The 27,449-nt window shown below is 43.0% G+C and overlaps 1 protein-coding gene across 1 annotated transcript; it reads left to right on the top strand.

The window, feature by feature from the left end:
* Positions 1-23,073, top strand: OLFM4 (olfactomedin 4). Its single transcript, XM_072854207.1, has 6 exons — positions 1-81; positions 2,314-2,391; positions 6,174-6,326; positions 13,024-13,236; positions 14,168-14,321; positions 22,023-23,073. The coding sequence occupies exons 1-6, from the start codon at positions 1-3 to the stop codon at positions 22,814-22,816; spliced, it is 1,473 nt and encodes a 490-aa protein (XP_072710308.1). The 3' UTR covers positions 22,817-23,073.
* Positions 23,074-27,449: the final 4,376 nt, after the last annotated feature.

The following is a 27,449-nucleotide window of genomic DNA, read 5'->3' as shown; positions in this document are numbered from 1 at the left end:
ATGAAGTACACACAGGTGGCTGTGCTGCTCCTCATGCAAAGCATGATTGCTCTGGCTGGAACAACGGCAGCAACAGAAGTGGTAAGACGGGGGTCTCATAACCTGAGCTTTGGTGCCTTCTTGTATTCTCATGTAATTTAGATTGCTGAAAAATCTTTTAAGGTCACTGGAAAATTATTAGGCAAATGTTGAGATCTCTGTATGGAGAAAGCTTAAAGTATTCCTCCATCCTCCCCCTCAACTAATGTATAGGGACTGGGTAATAAATGTAAAAGTGAGGCACAGGTTTAAAATCAGAGTCAAATTCTGCCTTTGGTTAGATGAGTGTAACTCCCAGTGAGGATCTGAGTGGATATTAAATACTCTGTGTAGCTTCTAATTAATTAGCAAGGGCTTAAAGCAGGAAAGGATCCACATCTTTGATGTGGATGGAGTTGGGAGGTGGGGGCTTTCCCAGTTGCATGATTGCTGTCATACTCTGTGACCAGGCGTATGAAAGCCATGCTGGGTGGTTTTTGTGGGGTGCTCTCCCTCTTCCCCATAAAACCGTATCTGTTTGGGCAAGAGAGAAGTTCAAATCAAACCTATTAATCAGAAAAACCAACCAACCAAACAAAAAACCCACCAACAAATCCAGGGAGGAAGGGAGAAGAGAAAACTTAGAAAAAAAAATGTAAAAAGTAAAAATTACATTAGTGAGAGATTTGTTTTGATTTTGTACTGACTCATTGTTTTTAAATTTAAAACTGGGCTTAAATTATCAGAAGAAAAAGTTTACGAATAGCTTAAAAGCTCTTCCAAATGAAACAAAACATTTTGGTTTTGTTTGACCCAAAGTGACTGCCTTTTGGTATTTTTTAGTTAAAATTTGGAAAAAACACATTTTGGCTCCCAATGAGTCTTTCTGATTCGTCTGGTTTAGTCACCAACCAGAAAAATCCTGCGTGCCCCTAGTTATATTTTTTGAAGTTTGGGAGCGCTGTGGATGCAGGCAGCGAAGTCAGCATCTCCTGGGAAGGTGCATTTATCTGCTTAAGGAACGGAAAGTTGCAGAAGTCAACATGGAGGTGTAAATATACGTTGATAAGCTGAGGGTAGAAAGCTTAATATGGGAGACATTTCTCCTCAGTCTGCTTAGCTTTAAGCTAGTCCCCAGTTTGTGTAATTTACACAATTTGTGATGCTCTCTGCCCTACCTCTGTTAATTGCTACCAGCTGCGCCCCCTCATGTTCAGTGTAATCATATGAGCACACAAATGCTTGTTCAAATGGGTTTGTTTGACAAACTGTCCCACCAAAGCTTGTTTACGCTGTGCCCTTTAATAGACCTGCCCTTTGCCGGCCATTTGGAGTTCCCCACCATTCCCTGGCTTGGGAATGGGGCTCTGGCCGGGATTTGGGAAATGCAGAAAGACCCAGGGGTAGGTGTCCTGATGCAGGGGAAGACCATTTGATGCTTGGTCTGTCACACCATTTGACATTGAGGGTGTCTTGCTGCAGTTCCCAGTTTGCCAGAGAGTTTGGTGAGACCCCACTACAAGTGACAGTGTGCTGCATCACAGCGATGCACCGTGCTCTGCACACTACGTGGGGACGCAGTAGCCCTTTAGGGACACAGTACAGTGCAGGGTGACAGCCGCTCTCTTGCTGTGACAGGAAGGCAGGTGCCAGCCACAGATGAAATTTAAAGGGGGTGTATATTGTCTTACTACATAAGACTCCCAAGGTGGACCTGGCTGTATCCTTGGCAGTGTGGTGGCTTCTGCCGGTGCTCCCTCCCTGCAGTGGGATGCTGTCCCCTCCATGGTGCTAGTAGCAGAGCGGGACATGTGTCCCAGCCATCACAGCTCGCAGCCTGACAGCTTGGTGTGAAAGGGGCAGTGAGTCCTGCGCCGAGAGGCTGGAGTGCGAGCCGGGCAGCAAGGAGTGGACGTCCCTGCTGGGAGGACAGTAGTGTCCGGATTGAGGGCAGGGGGGCACGGTACTGTCATTTTAGACTGCCATGCAGTCTGCCAGGGCTGCTTGTCAGAGCCCCGGCTTACACATCCTGGGCAGGCTGTGTCCCCTGCCTTGTACTGGTCACACAGAGCCTTTCTTCAAGAAGAGGTGTCTATGAAGTGACACTGTGCCCAGGGAAACTTTAGTCACCTTAGCAGCAGATCAGAAAAGTCAATTAATTTTATGGTTGCTGGGGATGGCTCCCATAATAAAATCAAAGTGCTTTGGAGCTGCAGGATGGGGGCTAGCTGGTGGGGAAGGGACAGTGCCATATGCAGGAATTCACACTGAAAAAGTCTTTCCTTTGCTTTTTAGACCACTCATCTCAGTACAGTGCTTCCATATCTGACTCAGCCTAGCAAGACGACTGGTGACCTGCACACTACCCCAAAGGTATGACCATTACTGTTCTTCAGTGAAGTCCAGAGAAAAACAAAATTAGGAACTTGTCCAAAATGTCCCATTTTTTAAATGCTACACTGTGACTCAGAGATCTAACCTTGATACACATTCATCAGTTAGGCTGCCCAGGAAAAGGTGTTTAGGTATTGTGTATCCAGGATTTTAGGCAGTAGCAAATTCCCCAAATCACCAGTGCTGTTGCCATGTCATTCAATGTCTTGAGTCACATCCAAAGCTCTGGCATTGCCCTTGTGACTACTGAACTGGACCCCAGACATGAAACAGCTGGGGCCATGGGGGTTTGATGGCAATGTACCAAACAGTTTGGTGGTTACAGCCTCCCAGGAGGAAGGGGCAGACTTCTTTTCAACTCTGTCTTCCCATGTAAACCAGAGCAGAGCCTTGAAACAATCTTCTGAGAAGTGCCTACTTGTGGTTGCTGCGGGTGAGAAAATCTTGATTCTTCCTGTTCTACTTAGCTCAAATTTTATTCAACTATTTGTTGATAGAGGGACTTGAATCTGATTTCCGTGCCTTCTGGTACAGTGCTCAAGTCTATGGTCTGCAGATTTCAGGGTCTGGTTTCTTTCCTTCTCTCTGTCAGTGACTGCTTAATAACATGTTTGCTTTGGAGCAGATTCAATGGGACACACGTGCTCTGCATGGTCCTGCAGTCTAGTATTAAGAACAGGGTTTGTCCAAAGCACAGCTCCAGATCAGGTCAGAGGTGGCAGACAGCTCGATGGCAGGTCTTTGTTGTCCAGGCTAGACCATTGTGGTACCTGGGAAGTGTGGAAGGACCTCTTCCGAGAGAGAGTTAAGTCTCTGGCTCCAGTAGAGGGTTTAGAAAGTTAAATGGAGTTAGGAGTCTCTCTCTGAGTCTCAGTAGCAGGACCCAGACCTCATCCATCTCCTTGCCCAGCTAAGGTGGCCTCTGTCCCTCCCATGTAGTTTCTGTGGATCCCATTCTCTGTCTTAGGAAGAGCAAGTAGCTCATTCAGAGCTGTGAATGCCACTGGGCTACAGTGGAAACTTAGCACTGAAATGGCTAGGCTGTTTTGGGGATGTAACCCTATGTCCACATTTAGGCAGCTGAATAGATTTCCTGGTTTTCAGAAAATCAAGTACCTCTCAGGTCCTACTCCCTTTCTTAAATCGAAGGGATGTGGAAAAGGAACATTTCTCATAGCTTCAAATATGTACATGTAACAGCTTAATTTTACAGACTGAGATCAAGTCCTTGCTGTAGGCCTGGACAGTATGCTCTCTTTTAAGCATTCAGTGTAAATTATTAAACTTTCAAAAACTTACAACTCCATCGAAAGTAACAGCCTGTCTTGTGCATTTTTTGACAGGGTGAGGGAAGACATTTTTGTTATATGGTTATAATTTGACTGGTATTATATTTTGATTGAAGCACTTACTGACCCAAGGGGCTTTTAACTAAGCAATGCTTCTTTGTCTCATGAACACCATGATCCCAATGTTTGTAATGTTGTGGAAAGAATGGAAGCAGTTCTGTCTGCCCAGGCTGTCTGCTCCTTTGGGGAAACTGTCTCTTGGCTTAGATATAAGCTGCACTTACTGCAGTGAAGCTCTGCCTGCAATTAAAGGCTCTCATAACACAAATGTTAAAATATAATGATTGTTTTTCATAGGGAGTTTAAATGCACAAGTTGGAGTTTTTTTGGGAGATCATCTGAATACATTTATGAATGGTTTATTTAGCACATGGAGTAAGCGTGGTACCTCTAGATAAACTGATGGCTATATATAGTCAGGACTGTAGTTTATAGCAGAGTACACAATGTGTAGTTTGCACTATACTATATATGGAAACATATGTATATGTATAGTACATACTATGCTATACTATGTATAATATACTCTCTTGGTATACATATACACATGTATATTATGTTTGTGTTATACACAGAAGGGATAGAATACAATACCTTCTACACAAAAATTAGCATGCCAGTGCACAACAGTCTTATAGAAAGTCCCATGTACTCACTAAGCCACGTTTATTTCTTCTTTTGTTTTTTCACCCCCTCTGTTTCTTTTGTTGCTGCTGAGCAACTTTCCATCCCAGTCATGCCCAGACGCAGAGACTCAGAGGTGCAGAAGCATCTAAGTGACTTAGGAACCTATTTTTCATAGTAATTTAAGTACTGACAGCCATATCTTCAAAAGTACTTGGAAACTTAGAAATAGTTTGCAGTATATTCTCAGTGGGATATTGAGAAATGCTTTGGTAACCTACCTGGCAGAGAAATCAATGGAAGCTACGTGCCGGGACATTCTAGAATGCCATGAGATACTTCTCTGCTTCTTTTCATGTTAAATGTCTTCAGCAGTCTGGCTATGAGTGAAGTTTTAAGGCCCATGGTGCTTGAATAACACAGATGAAAAGTCTTTTCATGCTTTCTTTCAAAATGAGATGCGTGCTGTTTGTTATGGCAGTGGTAAAGAGGTTGCCAGAAGTGTGAACTGGGATCATTCTTGTTTCCTGCTGTTCTCTTCTTGGGCTTACAGATCAAGACAGCTTTGCTGCTGGCCATCACTGCATGTTCTGGGCTGGTTTGGTGGGGAGGAAGTTAGTTGAAATCACTGTGAAAAAGTGAGGGAAGAAGTGCTGAAATGTCAGCTTTCAGTAGATAGTTTTGTTGTTTGCTTATTTATTTTTAAGAGGGAGAGAGAAAGAGAAAACACACGAATTACTGGGATTTCTGCAAGGCAGGAGGAGAGATTATAGAAAGAAGTGTATTTAAAGAGCAAGCCTGTAGTTTTAAAATATGCAGCTGCATTGAAGTGTGTGCCAGAATATTTTAAAGTAACATCAAATATCTTTATTAATAAATTCGTGATAGGTTTATGAACTGGGAAGCCTTTTGTGTACAAACAAAAAAGACCTGCTTCAAACACACTCAGTATTCAGACCAGTGTTTATGGAAATGATGTGCTTTGCCCGTAAATTATGGCAAGATCATGAATTGCCAGCCCTGACCTTTCCATACACCATACACATTGCTCCAGTGGTGATGCTTTGAACATGCAGACAGCCAGGACAAGGCGATTCATGCTAATGGCACGGGCAATAGCTTTGCAAACTATCCACAAACGTGGATGAGTGGGCTGTGATGTGTGGGTGTTACGTGCAATATTTTGTAGCAAAGTAAGTATCTCTACCTTAGGCTGAGCCTGCATATTTAATTCGTCACCTTTCAGTGGTGTATAATTAAATGCATATGTCTGTTTACTGGGGCTGGCTGAGAAACTTCAAACGAAGCATTTTCCTTTTCAAAACTTTCCCTGTTACTAGTTCTGTTTCGGTGCTTTCATCTCTATGGATGGAAATGACTAGATGATCTGATCAATTCAATTCAGATTAACAGAACAGTAACCATAAGACCTAACTTACTAAGTTATTATTTTCCTGCTGTTGTGTGCTTTTCCATCTGCTGGAAAAGTTATTTCGTTATCTTAGGAACATTGTCCACAAGATTAGGAAAGTAAGAACTATTATATGCCTCTGTTTTTCTAATGGTAAAATCTTTACAGCAATATTTAGCTATTTGCAGAAAGATTTGTAAGGCTGAGTCATAAAAATTGCTAGATATTTTGAGTTCCTTGGAAGAAAAAGGTGAAAGATGTCTAGTAATGAGGTTGTTGATCTCATGGTTGTCACAGCTCATATTATTGTCAAGCATTAGCTACTGACTCCAAAGAAGAATATTAACACTTTTTTCCTTACCAATGTGTTATTGCAGCTCTTTGCCAATGTCTCTGGCTCTGTGGATGACGAGGGAACTTGTCAGTGCTCTGTGTACTTGCCGGATACCACCTTTCCAGTGCAGAAGGCTGAGCAATTGGAAATCATAGCCACGACGCTCTCGGAGAAATTTGAGAGAGAGCTTTCTCAAGTAAGGTGTTATTTTCTCATAAATATAACAATTGTATCTTTGCTGAAAAATGGTTGCCTGTGAAAAAGTACAGCAGTCAGTGGTTTTCTGTGACCTGTCCTTCGAACAGTGGGAAAGAAGGCTCTGTAAGAACAAGGAGAAAGGTGATTAAATCTCAAATCTTTGACACTGTAGCATGTCATACATTTGAATATCCTTAGGTCCCTTTTCTAGGCCTTTGCAGCTAGAGGCATATGGTATTTTTGGAAGAATCATTATGTTTTTTCCTCTTTTGGCTCAGTTTTATTGGTTTGTGATTGCTACACAGAGCTACAGGAAGCCAAGCCTCCTGCTCTTTCATGTGTTATTATTTGTATCAAGCCAGCTAGATTGGAAGAGGGAAATGAAGGGAAAGAGGAGAAAGGTCACAACAGCCCAGAGTCAAAAAGTAGGTGAATATTTGCCCCTTCACTTCTTCTGGTCTCACAGATTAAAAAAAATTTAAAAAATCAAATACCTTCCTTGTCAACATCTGAAGCTGTGGCAGTGAGACTGCTGAATTATGCATTGTTGTTGAAGACAAACACACCTTACACTACTTTGGCTGCTTGTTGCATGAATTCAGATCAATTTTTTGAGGAACTCAGGCAAACCCACACATGCTGCAGTGCACTTGGTGAAGCTGCCTGTGAAGACAGAAATCTGTTTTTGACTTTTGATAGTGGATAAATATTCAGGATTCAGATTAGGTGTCCAGCAGAAAGTGTTTTCTTCAGGAACCAAGCGTCTTAAGAAATGAAGTGTCCTTGAATTAATCAGCAGAAAAGGCACAGCATTAAATTATAAATTCTAGCCATAAATATTCATAACCCTTCTCTGGTATAATCAAGAACAGATAAGAAGTTGTGCATAAAAACCACAACAGGCGGAGGATCCTGTGGTAAGATCTTTCAGTTCAAATAATTTGTTTTGAAAGAACTGGAGCTAACAATGAAACACATTCAGCTGTCAGCAGGGATATGAAGGGCAAGCTGACAGAAGTCCCACTGCCTCCAAGCACAGGAGTTACTTGATCCCTTGCAGCATGGAGGTGTAGCTCAGAGTTAATGATCCATGAAAATCACTGAGATTTCAGGTCCCCATACTGTTCCCACTGCGGTCAGTGCCAGCATTTTAAGCTAATTGCACTGGGACAGGATCAGGGGCATGACTCCCAGCCAGAAAGTTGGCGTGATTCTTCAAGGTGTTTGTGTACCACCTTTCCCAGTCACTTGCCCTGGTGTAACCAGTATCTTACCAGTACTTTCCTCAGAATGCTGCATGTTTCCTTTCGGATGTGTGACTTACCTGCTAGTGACATGCAGATCTGCAGAGCATCTCAAGTGGACAACCTCAGATGTCCATGGAGTTCAGACATCTTGCTCATATAAAGACACAGGTTACTATAAATACCTAAAATTAAGTGTCCAGATCTGTATCTGAAACTCACCTCTAAATTCAGGGCAAGCTGAATCCCCACCATGGACTTTAATGTCTAGGTTGCCAGCTGGTGTCAACTGGTGTTACTGTGTTGTCATCCTTAGGTGCCCAGCAGTGTACTGCGGTGTAGACACCGACCTTGGCTTTCAATTCTTGCTGCAGACAGGGAAAATTCTTGACCTAACTCAGGTTTAACTGAATTTCATCCTGTCGAGACCAATCAGCCAAGCAGTGTTACAATGCATCTAGTTAGATAAAGTGTGACATATACTTTGGTGTGATATAGGCAAAGAGACAGTTTGGGTCAGAAATGAAAATGAACAGATTGCATTTTGGTGTAACTCTATGTGTGTAAGATTTCTCAGTTACGATGTTTTTCTGTAGAAAGAAGAACGCTGTCGAGCATTGCCCTATTGATATCTGAACTTAAGTAGTCTGAGATCTTGTGATGCATGAGTATCCATGCCTAAAAATTCTTCACCTTTCCAGTTGTGGAAAAAATCCTCCTTAAACAATCCTGTATATTACTTTAGTCATGATAATACTCATAGAAAGAAGGAAATAATGAAATGGAGGAAAGCCGAGCTCTCATTACTGATCATTATTAGAAATGATCCTGAGCAAATTCCTAGGGAATCACACTCAAACATAACCTAGTCTCACCACAGGGGTGGGAATTTCTACTGAGTGTTTCCTTTTTTGACTCTGAGAATCCATGCTTTAGTAGCTCTTCTAAAACACCCTTTGAAGCTCATGGGAGCTTTTCCTGGGTGAGAGCTACAGGATCGGACCCTCTTAAGGATGCTTTCCATGTGCTAGAAGTCCCAGATAAACAACCTGATTGAATCATTAACCTTTTGCCTGATTGTAGGCTAATTCAAAAAGCAAGGGGGTCCTTTTATAGAATCAGCAGGCAAGGAAGCTCACAGATAAAGAGATGCTCTCATGTGCCAAATGAGTACAAACTGTAGGCTGAAAATACCAGACTAATTTTTCCTCTGTCACATCAACCTTTGCCAGCATAATTATGATTACAGAAGAAAATTAACCTTTCAAAGCAAAGCGGGAATTGGCTGCTCCTCTCAATAGGAAAGGGGAGAGGACACCTCTGTAACAGGGATGGATCAGCATGTGATCCCAAGGAAAGAAAGTGCCTTTCAGAACTTGCCTCACAGTGGCCACAACATCCTCACTTAACAAAAACAGGAGAAAAAAAGCATGCCTGCCCTCTGCCAGGAATAGCTGTTTTCAAGATAGGTTAACCTGCAGTGGAATTCTTCTCGGTGTCAGCTTGCAGCTGCTTGCCAACCTTGCTCCTTATGGGTCTGTAGAGGTCAGGCCCGCCTGAAGCCAGCATCCTGGGCCGAGTGACTTTATAGAGTTGCTGGTTTCGTCATTTCTTTCTTATCTTCCCTCAGTCCTCCCACTTTTTTTCTTTTACATATTCATCTTGCACCTTTGTTCCCCCTTCTGTACTCTCCAAATGCGTGCTGGAGAAGTGTCTGTTTGCATGCTGCAAAACCTGTGTTGATAAATACCAATTGCAGGTAAACGACACAGTAAATGAGCATTGCAGATTTTTCCTGCCCTTTTCATTCCATGAGGGTGACAATGCTTGGAAAGGAGAAAAAACTGAAACTGAGGAATTTTTTTCCTACATATGCCTCACATGGCTCCCTTCTCTTCCTATAAAGGGCTAATACAGGCCCTATACACTCATCATACCCTACTTTAGGCTTTTACGATAAATGTGGCATCAATCAGTACTAGTTATTGGTCTGTATCCCTAAATATGGGATATGCACCGAATTTCTGTGCCAGCCTGTCAAGCGACAACAGCCAGTCCCCAGCAAGTAGATGCAGTAGAAGAGCAGGGATTACAAGCTGCTTAAATCTATCTGCCAAGCAACAGAGCTGTCATGGTTTAACCCCAGCCAGCAATTAAGCCCCACACAGCCGCTCACTCACTCCTCCCTGTTGGGATGGGGGAGAGAATCGGAAGAGTAAATGTGAGAAAACTCATGCGTTGAAATAAAGACAGTTTAATAGGTAAAGCAAAAGCCATGCACACAAGCAGAGCAAAACAAGGAATTCATTCACTACTTCCCATGGGCAGGCAGGTGTTCAGCCATCTCCAGGAAAGCAGGGCTCCATCATGCGTAAAGGTTACTTGGGAAGACAAACGCCATCACTCCGAACGTCCCCCCCTTCCTCCTCCTTCCCCCAGCTTTCTATGCTGAGCATGATGCCATATGGTATGGAATAGCCCTTTGGTCAGTTGGGGTCAGCTGTCCCAGCTGTGTCCCCTCCCAGCTTCTTGTGCCCCACCAGCCTCCTCGCTGGTGGGGTGGGGTGAGAAGCAGAAAAGGCCTTGACTCTGTGTAAGCACTGCTCAGCAGTAACTGAAACATCCCTGTGTTATCAACACTGTTTTCAGCACAAATCCCAAACATAACCCCACACTAGCTACTGTGAAGAAAATTAACTCTATCCCAGCCAAAACCAGCACAAGAGCAACATCAAGTTCCTTTTTCAACTGGTAATTCTAAACTACAGAAACTCCTAAGCCAGATCAGAGCAGGAGGGAATGTCCACACAGGGCATTGCAATGCTTGACATATGTGCTGGATTTGTCTGCAAAAGCAGTATAGACCTGTTAAAGCAGCACGGCTGATAAAATCGTATTTGTCCAATAGTTCGCCAGGGGAGCTATTAGCTTAAGTTCATTGCGATGCTGGTGTGGCTGTATAGAGTACTGCGGAGTGCTGGGGCTAGTTCAGGCTCAACTTGTATGGCTATCTCTCAGCTATACTCCACTGGATGGTGTTGACATGTCCTTAAACGACCTAGATGGTTGACGGAGTGAAAAAACTCTGATGTGGGAGGAGAACTTTAGGTCTGTGTCCTGCAGCACTCTGCAGTCAGGGCTGAAATAACTACTTATGCCTTGTTCTAGCCCTCAGCATTTTGTCCAGGCTCTCAGGACCCTGGACAAACTCCAAATTCACAAGTTTCATACTGATGAGTAGCCCTCACTAATTCCAGCAGTCTGTTTATTTCAGTGGTTTGTAGATTTGGTCTGTATTGCACTATTATTATTATTATTATTATTATTATTATTATTATTATTACTATTAGTATTCCTGTGAGAAATGTTATTAATACCTAGACAGATTTCCAAATATCTCTGTGATGTACATAGCTTCACACAGCAGTGCAATTTTGTTCAGACATGGGCTTGCTTTATATTTCTCAGGCTGTAATTGTACATGCTTTCTTTTTTGTTGTGCAAACTCTAGACACACAGTTTAAACATTGACCTTTGCAGAATTTTTCAGAAGAGTTTTTTGAGGATATCTTCCAACTCCAAACTGATTTTGGTGATCAGTGAAAGTGTAAGGTCCAACTACATCTGGCTTTTCCAAGAACATTGTCCAGTTCTTCCTACTGTTCCCTCCTGAATGATGGTGACAGCTAGGACAAGGGATCCCAGCTGTCCTTGTTGTCAGCCATATACAAGGAGCTAGGTCTAAGTCTTTACATGCTATTATTTTTGTTATTCTTAATTGTAATAAATAGCTTAGTTATTCCTTAGCTTGAAGTTACCCAGGCTTGACCTGGGAGATCTAGAGCATCCAGTGTTATGAGTCAGGGTGCTTCTGCTGCAGCTTATGGAGACATGCCAGTTTATATCAGAGCAGCTCAAAGTCTGGCTGCACACATTTAGAACAGAAGATCTGTTTCAAACCCTGATTTAAATGCACGGGATTGAGCAGCCTGTTTTTGGTGTATGTTATGTATGTGCATGCAGAGGGGTTTGTTCAGATTTACAGTGTAGTTGTGCCACTATTGAAAATTACACTTCTGAAAAGAGGGTCTTCTCACTTATGTTTCTCCTTCTTAAACCACATCACTAAATATCTTATGATTTTAAAGGATCCTTTCTGCCCTTCATGAATTCCCATGCCATGAGCTCCCATACCTCCTCTTTGGTACGCAAGGGATTCAATCAAAATTGAAAGGAATTATTTGGTAAGTGTGTTTGTTGGGGTCCCCATCCCAAGGGCTGCTGCCAGAAAAGGAGAAAAGGGAGTCCATGGTCTTCACACCATGACAAGATTTTAGGGGCCATTCCAGAGCCAATGGGGAAAAATATTGACTTTCATTTTATGTTAAGCTGATGCAAGAATGTTTGAGATGATGTGTGCTAAAAATCTTTCAGTCAAAGAAGTAATAGTTATGGAAATCATAGTGCTGTAGAGAGAGGGACTTATACTACAAACACCAGCTGCAAGTATAAATATGGAGTTACCGGTGCAACAAACTAATTATATTTATTCCTACTTCTTACCTTCTGTGATATAACTTTTGTGATTTAAGGGAAAACAGACATGACTTTTATGAAGCATATAGGAGAGAAATTATGTATCTTTCCCAAAGTGTTAAATTTCAAGGAACTAATATTTTCCAAGGAATGTCCCAAATCCATATAATAGTCTTAACATTCTGCATCACAGTGCTTGTGCTGTGACCTTTACCTCAGCAGATACAAGTGTGAAAATATATTTATCTGGGCAACTGTTTAATGGTTCAAAGGCTGAAAAGGCTGCTATGTAAATTACCGTAGCTAAAGCCTGCAATAAATTTTACACGTTAATTTAAACCAGATTTGATTTTTAACACTGTGTTTAAACATTCCCCCCCTGCCCAAAGACAAACCCCAAACCAGTTCTGCCAACTTTTGGCAGAATTCAAATGTACACAGGGTAAAATCCTATTTGGATTCAGAGTTAATAGGAAATGAAGTTGAAAAACTTGGGAATCCTTTATTGCATTTTTTAGCGTCCTTGGGTTGCTTTTGTGAGATAATACACTGCAGATTTCCTAATAAAATTTTCGCCAATGTAAGTTCTTGGCATACTGAGGATAAAATTAGCTCACAGAGACAATATTGGCAAAGAACTAAAAAAATGGAAGACTGCAAGTAAAATTCTGCCTTCAGTTATCCCCAGGCATTCCTGAGGGGACTTTGTGGAACTGCCAACAATAAATGAGGGTTAAATTTTACATTTTTTATGCATGTGATGAGAATTTCATTTATGTAGTTTATGTGAAGAATATATATGTCAAGTTGTGGAAGTTATGCATGGAATACTCAGAAACATAATAAAGATGTCAAACAGGCTTGTTTTATTTGCTAACCTGGAGCTGAATATGTACCTTTTTTTTTTTCTTTAAGGTTAGAGAGTACTCAAAAAAGATTGAACTGTATCAGCAGCAAATCCTTAATATAACCATCAGAGTGGAGCATATGGAGCAGACCAGTGTATCTTACACAGAACTGGACTTCCAGTTACTGAAACTGGAAATCAGTGACCTAGAGAGACTGGTCACTCAGCTGAAATCCAGCCTTGTTGGAAGCAATGTCATCGTTGAGCAAATATATTTGGAGGTATTGCCAGACTCTTAATTAGCCACAGAGGGTTCAAATATACAGATAGTCTATTCTCTCTTTAGTGTTTAGGTTGAGGAAATGTAGCCTGTCTCTACTGCAGCCACTGGAATTATTTTAGCATTTCATCAGCATAAATTAAAAGAAAGCTTGACCTTAAATGTATTAACAGCTTTTTCCTTGATATAGAGCACAGAAAAGCAAAGAAACTTCAAAACAAATGGGGACCTCTTTATTTTTGCCAACTATCTGCCTGAAAGTTAACAGTTTTGCATAGTGTTAAGCACACGAGCTGATTAAATAATTATAATAAATATTAATTTATAGACCCTCATGCTTGAAAGCCACTGTGCTTTAACTTAGATAATTAAAAAATTAGCTTCTGGTTGCTAGGGCAGTGGCCCAATCAATATGAAATCAAGAAGTGGGAAAGACTATCACCTTCCCAGCAGACTATAAATCACATTTTCAAAATTGTAATTAATCACTCACCTAGAGAGAATAATTACTTCAGATGATGGAAAGTGAAATATCATTTTCTCCATTGTCCTCTAGATCATCAAGTAGGTGATTGAGAACATTATTTATCTTTGCAAAGAAAATTTCCAGATACTTTTGTAAGGCTGGAATAAGTACTTTTTATATATAATAGCTAGTACTTGCCTAAGACTTACTGGATATTTTTAGACTATGTATAAAATAATACTATATTTTTGCATTATGGTATACAACTGAGTGTTAAAGTATTTCCATTCACGTACCTCTGCTGGAAATGTAAAATACAGGCTAGCAGGATAAGGTCTAGGTGTAGGGATATTTCTTAAAACCGGTTCTGTAGCATATTCTATGGTATGATCAACCCTGCCTGCAAACATCTGTAAAATAAAGTTGACAGAAATTTAAACTTGTTCTCTTCTTTTTTTTTCTCTAGATCACAAATCTGACTATACTGGTAAATGAACTAGAATCACTGGATAAAAACAATATCCTTGCAATTCGTCGACAAATTGTGTCTCTGCAGAATCGATTGAAAGAGTGTGAAGAGAGCACAAACAAAACTACAGTACCCCCTTATTTCCCACCAGGTAAGCATTTCTCTTGTATATCAGATAAGAAACAACATAATACATGGGTAGAACAGTAAATGCAGAGATTTTCCTTTGTTAATATTAAATACAATTGTAATGATACTACTTAGCTCTTGAAAAATTGAGCAGACAGCTCCTAATGTTTCATCAACAGGTTCAAAAGGAAAATGAGGGCAGGAAGGAAACCCAGACACAGTATCTGTTTTCATCTGGAAAAAGTTGTAATCTTCCTCTCACCTGCAGTGTGAAAACAAATCTCTACCCCCTTCTCTTTTTCCAAACAGTTACCTTTTTTTTGTGGGAAACTATGCTTTTTTCTGACCAGCTTTGATTTTTAATAGTTCCTGTGAAAGTGGCCTGTGTCACAGCAATTTTGCTCTAATGCTGCTTGGGAAATGTATGAGCAACAGTTGATGTACTAAAGCTGTTGGTATGCAAGCTCTGGAAGGTAGCTTTGCATGAAGATTACTTTTGTTTCACAGGCAAAATATTCTGCTAAATCAGAAGGTCAAGAACCTTGGGGGAAAATTCTGGTCTCAGGGAAATAAGTGGGAGCTTTATTACTGATTTCAGTGGAACTAGGATTTTATCATTTTCTTAACTAGGAAAGGTTATGTTCTGGGGCTTAGATCAGTGGTTCCCAGAGTGCTGTTCCTATGAAAGTATCACCAGTCACAGGGCATGTGGTAATCAGTTTACAACTGGAATAATTTTTGTCTTGACAGTGTGTTCAGTTTGAAAAATCACATTGTGAGTGAATCATAGTCTGAGAAATTTTGAGAGTCAGATATGACGCACTGGAGCAAACCATTTAGAAACACTAGTTTAGGTACGGCAGGTCAAGCATCCCACTTGCTAACAGACAGGAGGATTGTACACATGGGGTTCCTTTTGACAGAGTATTGTAAGAAAGTGCTCTGTTGTATACAATACCCAGGGGAAGGATCCTGCTTTTTCACATAAGCTGGTTAGCAATCAGCTAGAGGAGCCCATAAAAAAGGAGGAGTGGTGTCCTGCTTGCAAGGAGCACAGATTTGCACTGACCAGCATTTACCTCTCATCACCCTGGGGACATCTAGTTCAAACATCTCGTTGGAAAGGTGAGAGGCAGAAATATAAGCTTCCCTTAGGGTCAGCAGCCTTTCCTATTGCGATGTCCTTAGGGCTCCATGGCAGTGCGGGCAGCTGCTGCACTTCTCTGACAGGATGCACGAGTAACACCTTGTCTGGGGATCAGGCAGGAGAGAAAGCTGAAATAAAAACCTGCATTGCAAAATCTCAAGGCCCTTCTCTGCTCCTCAAGGAAGGGCTTAAAATGTTTCAATGAAAAAAAAAAAGCAATGTTTTAAAAGTATTTGAAGGGCATCTCATTGATTTATTGAGGGTGACGGTGTGTGGAAAGAAGCAGCCTCTTTCTCTTCAAGCCTACAGCAAGCCTTTGTTTTGGTGAGAAAGTACTGAGCTCTGGAACAAGAATACTGTGTCCTTCCATGAGTGATGGAGGAAGGGGCTGCTTTTATGCCTGGGTGGTTGGCCTGAGCGTCTGTGGAATGTAGGAGCTTTCATAGAGTGAGAAAGGGAGGTCTATGCTTCACAATGCAGCTCCATGCAGGGATAGGCAAGTCACGCCTAGAGCAGGGTGATAGCTCTGGGATGGGTAAATGTAACTGCATAGGCTTGTGACCGTAATAGACTTATTTAGCATTGCTTCTTAAGGCACAATGAGGAGATGTATAGCATTTATCTGGGACCAGACCGGTATTGCTTTAGCCTTGCCTTATTCCTGACTGGTGTGCCAGTTAGCTCAGGCACTTTTGCATGTCACTGCATTGTGTGGGAACCACAGAGCAGAAAATAACCTAGAAGGCCAAAACCCCAGGTGGTATGAACAACAATAGCTCCATTGACTTCCAGAGAATTACCACCACTGACATCAGCTGAGGACATCCTCTGGTGTTATCTGTGAGTTTATCTCCTGCCCACAGCAGTAGGAATGTCGGAAGGGTTGGAGGATGTGTGTGGGCGCGTTGTCATGGCCACCTTTAGGGTGAGGGTGGTCTCTGAGGCTGGCACAAAGGAATGGCAGAGCAACTGCGGAGGGCTGGCAACTTTCCTGCCTGTTGGGAGATGCCAGCTATATGGATAACCCAGGTGTTATGTAGGCTCAGATTCCTGCTAATCCACGTGGGACTTTGTGTGCCTTGCGGGGAGCAAATATTCTCTGGGCAGAGAACTTTGTAGAGCGATTACATGTTCTGCAGACTGTGCTTGAAAACAAGTAGCGGGAGGAAGATGTTATTGGTTGGGGAGATGGAGTAAGATGTGAGAGAGCTGCATTTTCTAGATGGTCATTTTGGAGGCTTTGCATGGATGCTCCCACCTAGGCCTCTGAAGCTCTCATTTATGCATTTAAACACAATTTCCATACGTTTTCTCTGCAAGCTTGAATGCCTTGAATTCCTGCCAAACCATTTGGCCTTGCCCTGCTTTTGGTTCATATTATATTTATAATGTTTGTATTAAACTGACTCTTTGTCCTGTTTTCAGACTGCATTTTCTTTCCCCCTTCATCGTCTCTCCTGCATATTTTGGGTAGGCAACATGAACTAGAGAGAGCTTGGCTAATCCCCAAGCTGTCTAAGACCATGAGTCTGAAGGCAAGTTTAATTAAAGCTTCTTGCTTCTCAGTGCTGTAGTACACAGCCCCTCTGACTCTGTCCCCCAAGGCTTTTGCTGCTGTATTTCTCAGAGTGAGCAGGCCTGTTCTCAAACAGCATAGCAGAAAGAAATCACTGGTCTCCATTTGCCTTTCTCTCCGACTGGAGAGGAGGGTGTCTGAGTGTCTGAGATGGGGCTCAGTAGATATATAGTTAATCATCCTCATCATCATCCCTGCCTATCTGCAGCAGTTCCTGGCATCTCTCTCCTCATGACTCCAGTAGGAAAAAATATTTATCCATTCATTTTTCTTTTGCACTGATCTCATCTGGCTGCATCAGGGCAGGTATAGAGAGAAAAGACCCCAGGATGGTTCTTTGAGGACTCTGCAGCAGATTCTTTGTCACATCTCACTGAAATGATCTGAGAGAGGCAGCGGGGAGAAGTGAGTCAGATGAAACTCTCAAAGGCAAAAAAAGAAAGAAAGGAAAAAAAGGGCAAAGCTGATTTTTCTGGCTTTTATACATTTAGAAATTAAGGATTTCAAGTTGCTGGTGAACAGGTCTCAGCAGGAGGAAGACCTGGTGTAGCCTAATGCTGAAACTCAGGGAATCCTATTGGAGTCTTATAGTGATTTCACTTTTACCTTCTATTTTACCTTCTATGTACCCAAGATGGCTGTGTTTTTGAGGTGTTTTGCATTGTGTTTTGAAATGAATATGTCCATACACAAAGAGAGAGACATGCCTACAGGCACCTGGAAAGAGCTGGCCAGTACCTCCTCTCCAGGACTGCCTGAACTGCCCCTGGAGACACATGCATTTCTCCATTGGCAATGGAGAGAGCTTAGCTGAGGCACCTGAATTTTTAGTTGCCTGAAGGTAGGTCAAATGAACTCCAGCCCTCCACCTCATCCCCTGTTAGATGCTTCTTGGACACAGCTGTCAGCCTGTATCTGTGCCCTGTGATACTGGTGAAGACTGAGGTGTCTGTGGGCGTCTTCATATGTCAGTGAGACAGTAGGAGCCAAGATGAGCCTTTCCCTGAGCAGCTCTGTCTCCTGTGTCTCAAGCCATAGTAAGGCTGGTAACAGCTTACACATCTGGATGCAGTGGTTTGTCTGATGGGAGAGGAGGGTGCACATCTGGTGCTTGGGAGCATGTGTGAGAGTGTAGTACCAGCCTGCTCCTGGTCTCTGTGCCCCTCATGGGTGTTCCTTTAAATGTGGGTCCCACCTTGTTTCATGATCTTGAGCTGCATAGGCGAACTGTGGTGCCTTCTCCTCTGCAGTCAGATGCAGCTGCTTGGTAGGGGGAGGCTGATGGAGTTTTTTTGGCACCTGTATTATTGGAGTGAGAAGCTGATGTACTCTGTGAGTGCTTCAGAGTGAAGTGGGTGAAGCGAGACCCAACAGGATGCGTCTCATGCTCAGTTCTGCAGCTCATTAGCCAAGCAAGTCAGGCTCCCTCTGGTCCTGGCAACTAAGTGCCAGCTCCTTTTCTGATGAATCAGAAGGATTAGTGAACAACTGAGCTGAGATACTGGTTCTTTATGTAGGGAGAAGGAGAAGTACATGGGTATGTACCTATGTTAGTCCTCCTCTTGCCTATTTGCTACATAAGCATGAAACAAAGGAAGGCAAAAATACCAGGACGTCATTTATGAGTGGCCCAAAACAGTGGAGAAAGGAGTTAAAAACTTGAAAGTTTGAATAATGCATACGGATTTATTTCAAGTACCTTCTAATATTTACAAAATTACATGACACTTTGTTTCCTTTGTGCATTTTTTTCCCACAAGATCCAGACAGGAAGGCAAGTTTAGATTAAATAAACAACAATGAATTCTTCTGAACCTGTGCAGAAGACAGATCACCCCCTGACTACCACAGAGTTTTTGGGTAAAAAAAATTCTGGGAGAGTTTTCAAGGAAATCAAAATCAAGCACATACTCTATAGAAACCTCAGACAATTTTTGATGTCATTAAAACGGAACACGCTTCTAACTTTATTTTAATAATTCATTGTTTCATAAATAAAAACCAAACAAGTGTTCAGCAGAGAGATCTCTTTAAGGGAAGAAATAATAATTTATTATTTCTTTTGTAAAAAAAGGTCTCTCTACTGAACACACGTTTGTTTTTTATTTATGAAACAATGTATGAATTATTAAAATAAATCTGGAATTGTGTTCTGCTTAATGACATGAAAAATTATTTGAGGTCGCATATAGATGAGCTTAGCAGTGCTTCACTACCTGCAAGCTTCAGTGCTATATTTTTCTAAACAAATCAAGAGTTTTAGAGCATTTAATAACCATTTAATTCTGAGATAAGTTTATTGTGATTTAAGTACAGTAATATATTCAATGTCACCAGCTTGAAAGAAGCCCTCATGCTGGAGGTAACAATACATAATAGAGATATAAGAAAAAAACAGTTCAAATTGATTTATGGAGTTGGCAGGCTGCAAGCCATTTTGCACTGTCTCCCTTAGCTTTCTTCCTTTGCATGAGCTGAGGTATAAGCACCTCTAAACGTTGGTATCTGTGCCAAGTGCTGAGGCCATGTTACTAGCCACGCTACGTGCCATTTCCAGAGATACAGCCTGGCTAGTCATACAGCAGTGCCTTCCTTGTGTGCTATATTTGGAAATGAGGTTTCTGCTTCAGGGCCTCGTCCTTTGTAAAGCACTTAAGTGCATGCTTAAATGCTCATCTGCTCCGATCCAGGAATGCTGATTCGCCTTGATTCTTGGTGGCACGGAGGGAAGCAGCGTTCAACCAGGGTCATCCCACGTTTCAGCTGCAAGAATCCCAGGACACAGAAGGGGCTGGGGGAGGAGATGGTGTTATTCACAACTTGTGTCACCCTCTCTGCCATGAGCTGGGCACTCAGTGATGCAGAACTGCTCCCATGGGCAATACTGACTCCAAGGAAGTTGCCAACGTGGCCTGGGGACACAGGGATTTAGCTCAGCATAGTGATTTATATTTAATATAAAGCTGCTCCCCACCTTCTTCACAGATGTTGAGGAGGCTGCAGGTGAATCACATGTCCCCAAAGTCACTAGCGCAAGACAGCACAAAACTGTGAGGGGTGCAGGTGTTATGTAGTGGAAGGAGAGAAATAGTACCTCTTGAGAAAGGAGGAGACATGGAGAGCTTCACTGCCCAAATAGACTTTACACATTGGCACAAATGTTACCTTCTTGCTTGGACATTTCTAACATTCAGGCCACAGGTTTCCTCGTCCCAGAGGCAGAGCACCTTCCCCGTGGGCAAAGCAGGTCAGAAAAAGATTTCTCTGCATTTGCAACAGTCCCTTTTTCACCAAATATCTTGTTTCCCAGTCTTTTTCCAAGCAGAGTACTTCAAATCGGTCTATCTCTGCATTTCCCTCTATCTGTGGGATAGACTAGGTTGCCTTTGAGAATAAGATACCTCCTAGGCTTTTTCTGTCAGTGGCTTTAGGAGTTTTCAATTCAGCTTCGTAAGTATTGTCTGGCCTCGCTTAGGGATGGCCAGCTTTGAAGGTAAAAGGTAAATTATCTGTCTGTTATTTCTCTTTCTTTTTGGTGCTAAAACACAGGTTATTTATATGCTAGACAACCCTTCATATGACTGAGCTTATGAACAGCCATTCTCTTCATACAGGCTGTAAGAAATTGTGACATGGTACCCATGCAAAGTATTAAAACCTTGAAAGATAAGTTTGATTTTCATCATTGACACCATAGCTAGTGGTGCACAGCGTTCCTGTGCTGAGGGAGGTATTATTAACATTAAACAGTGGTGGCCATTAATTTATCCATTAATTGACATGTGAGACTTGGGTCTATTCATATTGTACTCCATCTTTAATACGGAAAGCTGTCTAGTGGCTAGACCACCCCACCGAACTGGGAAACACTGGAGTACCAGTAAGCTTGTGAGCTGGTGCCAGTCACTTGACACCTCTGTCTCCATTACCTCAGGTAAACATATCCTTACAATGAAAAATCTGGGACACTTTTGTGGCAGTAATACAAAAAGCTAATGTTAACACTTGGAAAAAAGCATGCTGGTTTTTGCCAGTGGCAGCTTCGGACTCATCAGAGGCCCACAGACATTTCTGAGTGGAGCATTTTTTCCACCAGTGAATTACAATATTGAGAATTTATCAGGAAACAGAATGTCACTGCCATTCACTATGAGTAAAAGGAAAGTATTTCTAGTATCTAAATTCATTTATCCGTGATCCTGAAAATGGCTTCATAGTTGATATGTGGAAAACAGAGCTGTTCTGGTTCAGCTTGAAGTCATATTCTCTCTAGAGTTGCCTCACATGAAAACTCAGAGTAATATCTGTCTACATTTCCTAGGCTGTGATTGTTACTGTCTGCAGATTTCTTTGAGGGCCTGAGGTGGAAGGCACCATGCGGCTGTGACGCACTGTTGTAAAGCTGTGATTCTGACAGCAGAATGCTAATCTGAAATGTGACTCTGGAATTACTGCTGCTGCTGCTCCTTCCTTCCCCTCTGCAGTGAAATACACAGAAATCAGATGCTCCTCTTTCTTTTTTCCCCATGTCCCATGCTCTCAGTTCCACTGAGGTAGAAAATAACCTAAAATGCTTCTGAAATTGTATTTTCCAAGGGATTTCCTAGTGCATTCAGGCCTGGCGTGCATCAAATGGGTAGAAACAGAAATCTGTCCCTTGTCTGGAACAGCGCAGTGAGCACTTATTTTCTGCTAATTAATTCTGACTGAGGATGGATGTCCCTATCTTTTCTCCACCCCCCAGCCCCTCCAAATAGCTGTAATAATATGTACTTTTATTTTTTTTAACTAACTTTCTGAGTCAACTTGGAACACTTAGTGCCATCCAGTTGCTGACTTTGGCCCAAAATGAGCCTTTTACACATGAAGCTATGCGTTTATGTCTGTGCTTTGCCACAAATCTAATCCCTAGGAAGCACACTCTGGAGGCTATAGTATGCAAAATGTCTCTCCTAATTATGACATTTGGAAAACCTTTTTTTTTTTCTCTTTAATTGCAGGTAGCTGCATTCACCGTGGACTGCTGAATGTTAGCCAGCCCTATATTGTAAAGCTGAACTGGAGAGGATTTTCCTACAAATATGGTTCCTGGGGTAGAGATTACTCTCCCTCTAACCCAGAGGAGGAAGTCTATTGGGTTGCACCATTGAACACAGATGGGAGATACTTGGAATACTACAGAATTTATAGTTCCTTTGATAATTTGCTGCTGTTTAAACCCATGTATGAAAGTAGAATAACATATGGGGAAGGAAGTGGTGCTGCCCTTTATAATAATTATTTGTACTATCATGCTTATAATTCAGGAAATATGGTGAAGCATGATTTAAAAACAAACAGCATGGTTTTGAGGAAGCACCTTCCAGATGCTGTTACCGGTAACCGTTTCTCTTATGCAGGTGTATCATGGCAAGCCATAGATTTTGCCGTGGATGAAAGTGGGTTATGGGTAATATATTCAACAGAAAATAGCATGGGCAACATTGTGATTAGCAAACTCAATGAGACCACACTTGATGTGCTAAATACTTGGCAGACAAGACAGTACAAGCCATCTGTTTCCAATGCTTTCATGGTATGTGGTGTTCTGTACGCTACAAGGCCAATGAACACTAGGAAAGAGGAGCTCTTCTACATGTATGACACGAGTACTGGCCAAGAAGGTAGAATTAGTGTCATTATGGATAAAAAGTTAGATACAATCCAGAGTATTGATTATAGCCCCACAGATCAGAGTCTGTATGTTTACAATGACGGTTACCTTCTAAGGTATGATGTGACCTTTCAGCCTTAGCATCTCAGTGACATAAGCATGCGATAAAACTGGCAGCAACTAAAACAAGAGATCAGATATGCCTTTAGACAATGCTACTGCCAGTTTAGAGTTCATTTGGTCTGATGTACTGTATCTGTGGGTGTTACATATATCACTTATACTCTTTAAAGGAATTGCCCACTCTGGTCAGTAGTATTGCTGGCAGCAGTGTTTGGCAGTACTGGGTTCTTTAGGTTTTGACTGGTGTTTATTTGTGCTTGGTGCTTTACAATTGTCCTGCCTCTAAGTAGATTTACTGCATAGATTTAGTGCATTTTGTTCACAGAAATTGATGGGAATAGCCTATCTACTGACCGATAAGCTAATTACCCACTGATGTGCATTTGTCAGTGTAACACAGGCAAAGCCCCCAGAAACTGAGAACGAATTTCCACTGATCTTCATCAGAGTGAACTGAGGCCTCAGAGAAATTAATCAAAGGATTAAAATAGTATAGGAAGTAGACTTGGTTGGAAGACAGCAACCCATTTGTTAGGTGGAATCAGTAGTATCTGGCTCAAGGCTTCAGGAGAGAGGCTAGAAATGCACTTTGCTGTTTGAAGTTCTATCACATGGAGGGAAGAGAAGGCATCAGGGCAGGGACAGAGCTCACTGCCCTCGCCATCACTGATGCAGTGGGAGAGCCGCCCCTGGGCCCCACCTGTAGCTGCCTCCTAGCAGCTCAGCCCTCTCCCAAGCTGCCACAGCACCAGGCTGGCTTCTCGGAGTGACTGTGCGGGCAAAACTGGCAGCAGGACTTTCACCAACTTTCCCTCTGTCCCACTCTGCTGCCCTTAGCATTTCCATGTGCCTAAACCTGGCCTTACGAATGGTCTTACTGCAATCTAGCCATGTTTTGTGGTCACCATGGCTCCATTTTCCCAGCAGTACAGTGCAAGAAACAGTTTTCCTTTCCTTTATGCTCTTGTAAGCTGATGCAAATCCTCCCATTGACTTTATTGGCCACAAGCGGCTCTTAGGTGTATATCATGCATCGCCATAGAATGACAGCCTTATTATTTAATGTGCCTCTATTCAACATTTTTGCCATTCTGTAATTAGATTCCTGAGAGCCTTGTTAGTGTAGGGTCCAATTTGTTCCCTGGGTAATTCTGTCTTACAGCAAGGTAAGAGGTCTTGTGGAAAACAATTCTGGTCAAACTAGTTGGATATGTTGGGGTTTTTTTTGATGGGTATGGTATAATAGTTTTTGAGTGTGTGCACTCTATCAATGTCTTGCCTTCATCATGTCAGAAAGCAGGCTGAAATACTGAAATTCAGAGCTCTACAATGATGAAGAAAGCAGTTCATGTAGTTCATTTTCTTCTGTTACCTATGACATTGTGCCTGTGTCCTCTGATAATAAAAATCAATACATATGCAAATGATTGCTTTTGTTTTAATAAAAACAATATTTCAAAGGATCTCAGCTGTGCCATAGAGCCATGTAAAGATGTTTGTGACAAGTAGGTAACTTCTGGAATGCAATGGGAAGCTGGGGCACCAAATGTTTGAAACAGGATCATTGCACTCACTTGGGCTCCATGTGCTTAAATAGTTCTGGGAACAACACAAAGGTGTGAATCAGTATGTCAACAAGTACATAAGAGGAGCTTTATTTCCCAACACAGAAATGTGTTAGCTGGTTAGGGTAACATTTCTCAACCAAGCTGAGATGTTACTCGAGACATCAGAGGCTGATGAACTGATGACACGTTTTGAAGCCAGGTGCTGCCACTTATCAGGTATCAGCATCTGTTTCTTGGAAACCTGTGAAATGGATTTGAAAGCCATGGAGGCATTGGTGCAGTAATCTGATCAGTCAGCACAGGCGAGGCTGCTGTGTGAATAATCTGTAACAACCCAAGTAAGGATTTGGGTGAGAAAGGAAAAAGAAAATACTGCAAAAAAAATTTTTTTCCCTCTACATCTGTGTGTGTGTCATAGAAAGTGAGCAACTCTCCACTTATTATCAAGAAATGCCATCAGCATGGGCCTTGAGGCTCCTCAGCTCACCACCGTTTAGGGAGGGAGTTGATGTTAGCATGTATGTGACCGACTCTGGTGAATTGATGTAATTCTCAAGTCCTTCCTGGGGACAGGTCCTTGTGGTCTAGGCTTCTCCCCTTTGGAAACAGCAGTCGGACTGGACTGGAGGCTTCCACGGTGCCAGTGGAGGTGGGGATGCCGTGGCTGCCTACCATGCTTGGCTGCAGTGTGGCCCAGACCCTGTGTGACCTGGGACCGGGCTCCAGCTGGACCTCACTGAGGTGGCCCAGAGGTGGGAAGACAGTGGAAGCAGCCATCTCTTCAGGGTACCACACAATGTGGCTGCAGAGAAGATAAAATACAATTGCGTTAGAACTTGGTAGCTCAGTACCAGAAGGAAAGCAGAAACATCCCTGCACTTATAAAACCTTAAAATATCTTGTGCGGAGGGGCTGGGTCAGGATGTTTCGGTCCTGGCAAGGCTGAGCTTGTCCTTTGATTTTTGTCCTGTGCTAGTATTTCTCAGGCAGCTGGTGCCAGGGTGCAGCGCGGGCTCCCCTGGGGTCCATCAGGGCAGGGCCTGGCAGCCTGTCCTGTCCCACCGCCCCAGCCAGGAGCAGGGCAGCCAGGGGCACTGGGGCAGCCCCGGCTCCAGGCATCAGGAACCTCCCTGGGGATGGGAACAGGCCGAGGCTGGGCTGGGACATGGGCCCACGGGTGGGCCTGGCTCGGTGGGGCCCATGGCCGGGCAGGGCAGGGCTGTGGGGAGCTGGAGACTGGCCCTGCTGCCATGTCGCTGGGGCAGGGGCTGATGGCCCTGGGGGGCTGACATGGGGTCCGGGGCCATGGGCAGGGTGGGAGGGAGCCCCAGTGGGGTGGGCAGGGTGGGCAGCGAGGCACATAAGTGCCCCTGGGGCCCTGGCAGCTGGCAGTGCTTCTGTTAATGTTATAAGAGGCTTTGCAGAGTTGTAGAAAGACCGTTGTTCTTATAAAAACAGGAAAATAAAGGCACGAAATGACTATATTTCAGCTCTTGGCCTATTGATTTGGCATCTCTCTGTGGAGGTTTTGGGGTATATAAACAATATTGAACATAAATAGTACCTGCCGCAGAGCCCAGAGGAGAGGACATCTGTCTGAGCGGTGACACAGGGAGCTGCAGTACAGGGACTTTGATGCAATTTTGTTGATGAGTGGTTTTCACACCACCTAACTGGAGGCACCTGAGGTGGGAGACTCGTCTCTGATCCGTCGGAACGATTGCACGGGGGGAGAGAGGGACCTTCTACAAAGGAGCACTTCAAGAACAGGGAGTAATACATCTTTTCACTTCTTCCCTTAGACTTGTCCTTTCAGGCCTTGGATGAAGGTGGTTCAGTGGTGCTGGCTGTTAAAATTAAAGCGTCTTCTTGAGCTGGCCACAGCACACAACCTTGGGCAGGCTTCACTTGCTGTCCCTGTTGCCCCCTCTCCTGTAGCTGGTGCTACCTCCGCTTTGTTTGGGGGGTGTTTCCTCCTCTCCTTCCTCCTTGGACATGGAGAAGACCTCCCTCCCATGCTTCCCAGCATGGGCTGTTACTGGTTTGGTGGCTCCACACCATTTCTTGACATGGCTTTTGCCTGCAGTGACATAAGTTTCATTCTGAATCTTTTCACCCAGACTTTCCTGACGCCCGCTGACCTTGTCCCCCCTGGTCTGTTCAAAGTGCAGTGACAAATTCATCCTCTTCTGCCTTTCGTAGTCCTTCTTGGTCCCACCCTCTCTTTAACAAGTTAGATACAAGGTCTTTATTCCTTGGTTCAGGACTTTCACATCCTTCCCTCTCAGCAACTGTGTTACCTCAGCCTCCTTGCTTTGCTGCCTAAGTGATGCCAAGCTCCTTCATCCTCCTGTTCCCTTGTCGCACACCCTTCCCTTTATCCCACACGGACACTGTTCTGTGGAATGCCCTCTCCAAACCGATCTATCAGCTTCCCTGGGCTCTCATGAATTTCTCTGTGAAGGTCCTGATAAATTGCCAACTGACTACAGCTAACTTGTTGCCTTCAGTAGGCAACTGGTATTTATTTGCATCATGTATTCAATTAGATGGCACGTGAGAGCATAAAGCTCGCACATATAAACTCTCTTATTCATTCCCGTATGTCACTCGCTTACTGTTACATTCACTTGTTGTATCTTGTCTTAAATGGAGATTGTATGTTCCTCAAGGGAGATACCTGTCTTTTAGTTTGGGGTAGCACAGCGCCTAGCACAACAGGCTGCTGCCTTCCTCCTCTCTCCTAGGTACTTCTGAGCAACAAACAATAAAGAGCAGCAAGAGCTGGCCGGGGATTGTTGCATGCATCTGTGTTTTTGTCTGAATTTTCATGCATGCTGCTACGTGTGCTGCATATAAATTGGCTTTGAAAAGTAGGCAAACAATATGCTTCCAGACAACTGTGTAAACATTCTGTTGGAAACTGTTTCAGTAGCTATGTGCACATAATGTAGCTACAATGCAACCCTAAATTTGTACCATGTGGGGTAGGATCACTTTTCCTCCTGTAAATATTTGATTTCTTTCCTTTCTTTCTTTGCGTTTTTGTGACTGCACAACAGTTGCTCCCTGAAAGCCAGAGA

The sequence above is a fragment of the Ciconia boyciana genome, chromosome 1 (genome assembly GCF_034638445.1).
Source record: "Ciconia boyciana chromosome 1, ASM3463844v1, whole genome shotgun sequence".
Lineage (NCBI taxonomy): Eukaryota > Metazoa > Chordata > Aves > Ciconiiformes > Ciconiidae > Ciconia > Ciconia boyciana.
This window is presented reverse-complemented; position numbering and strand designations above follow the sequence as displayed.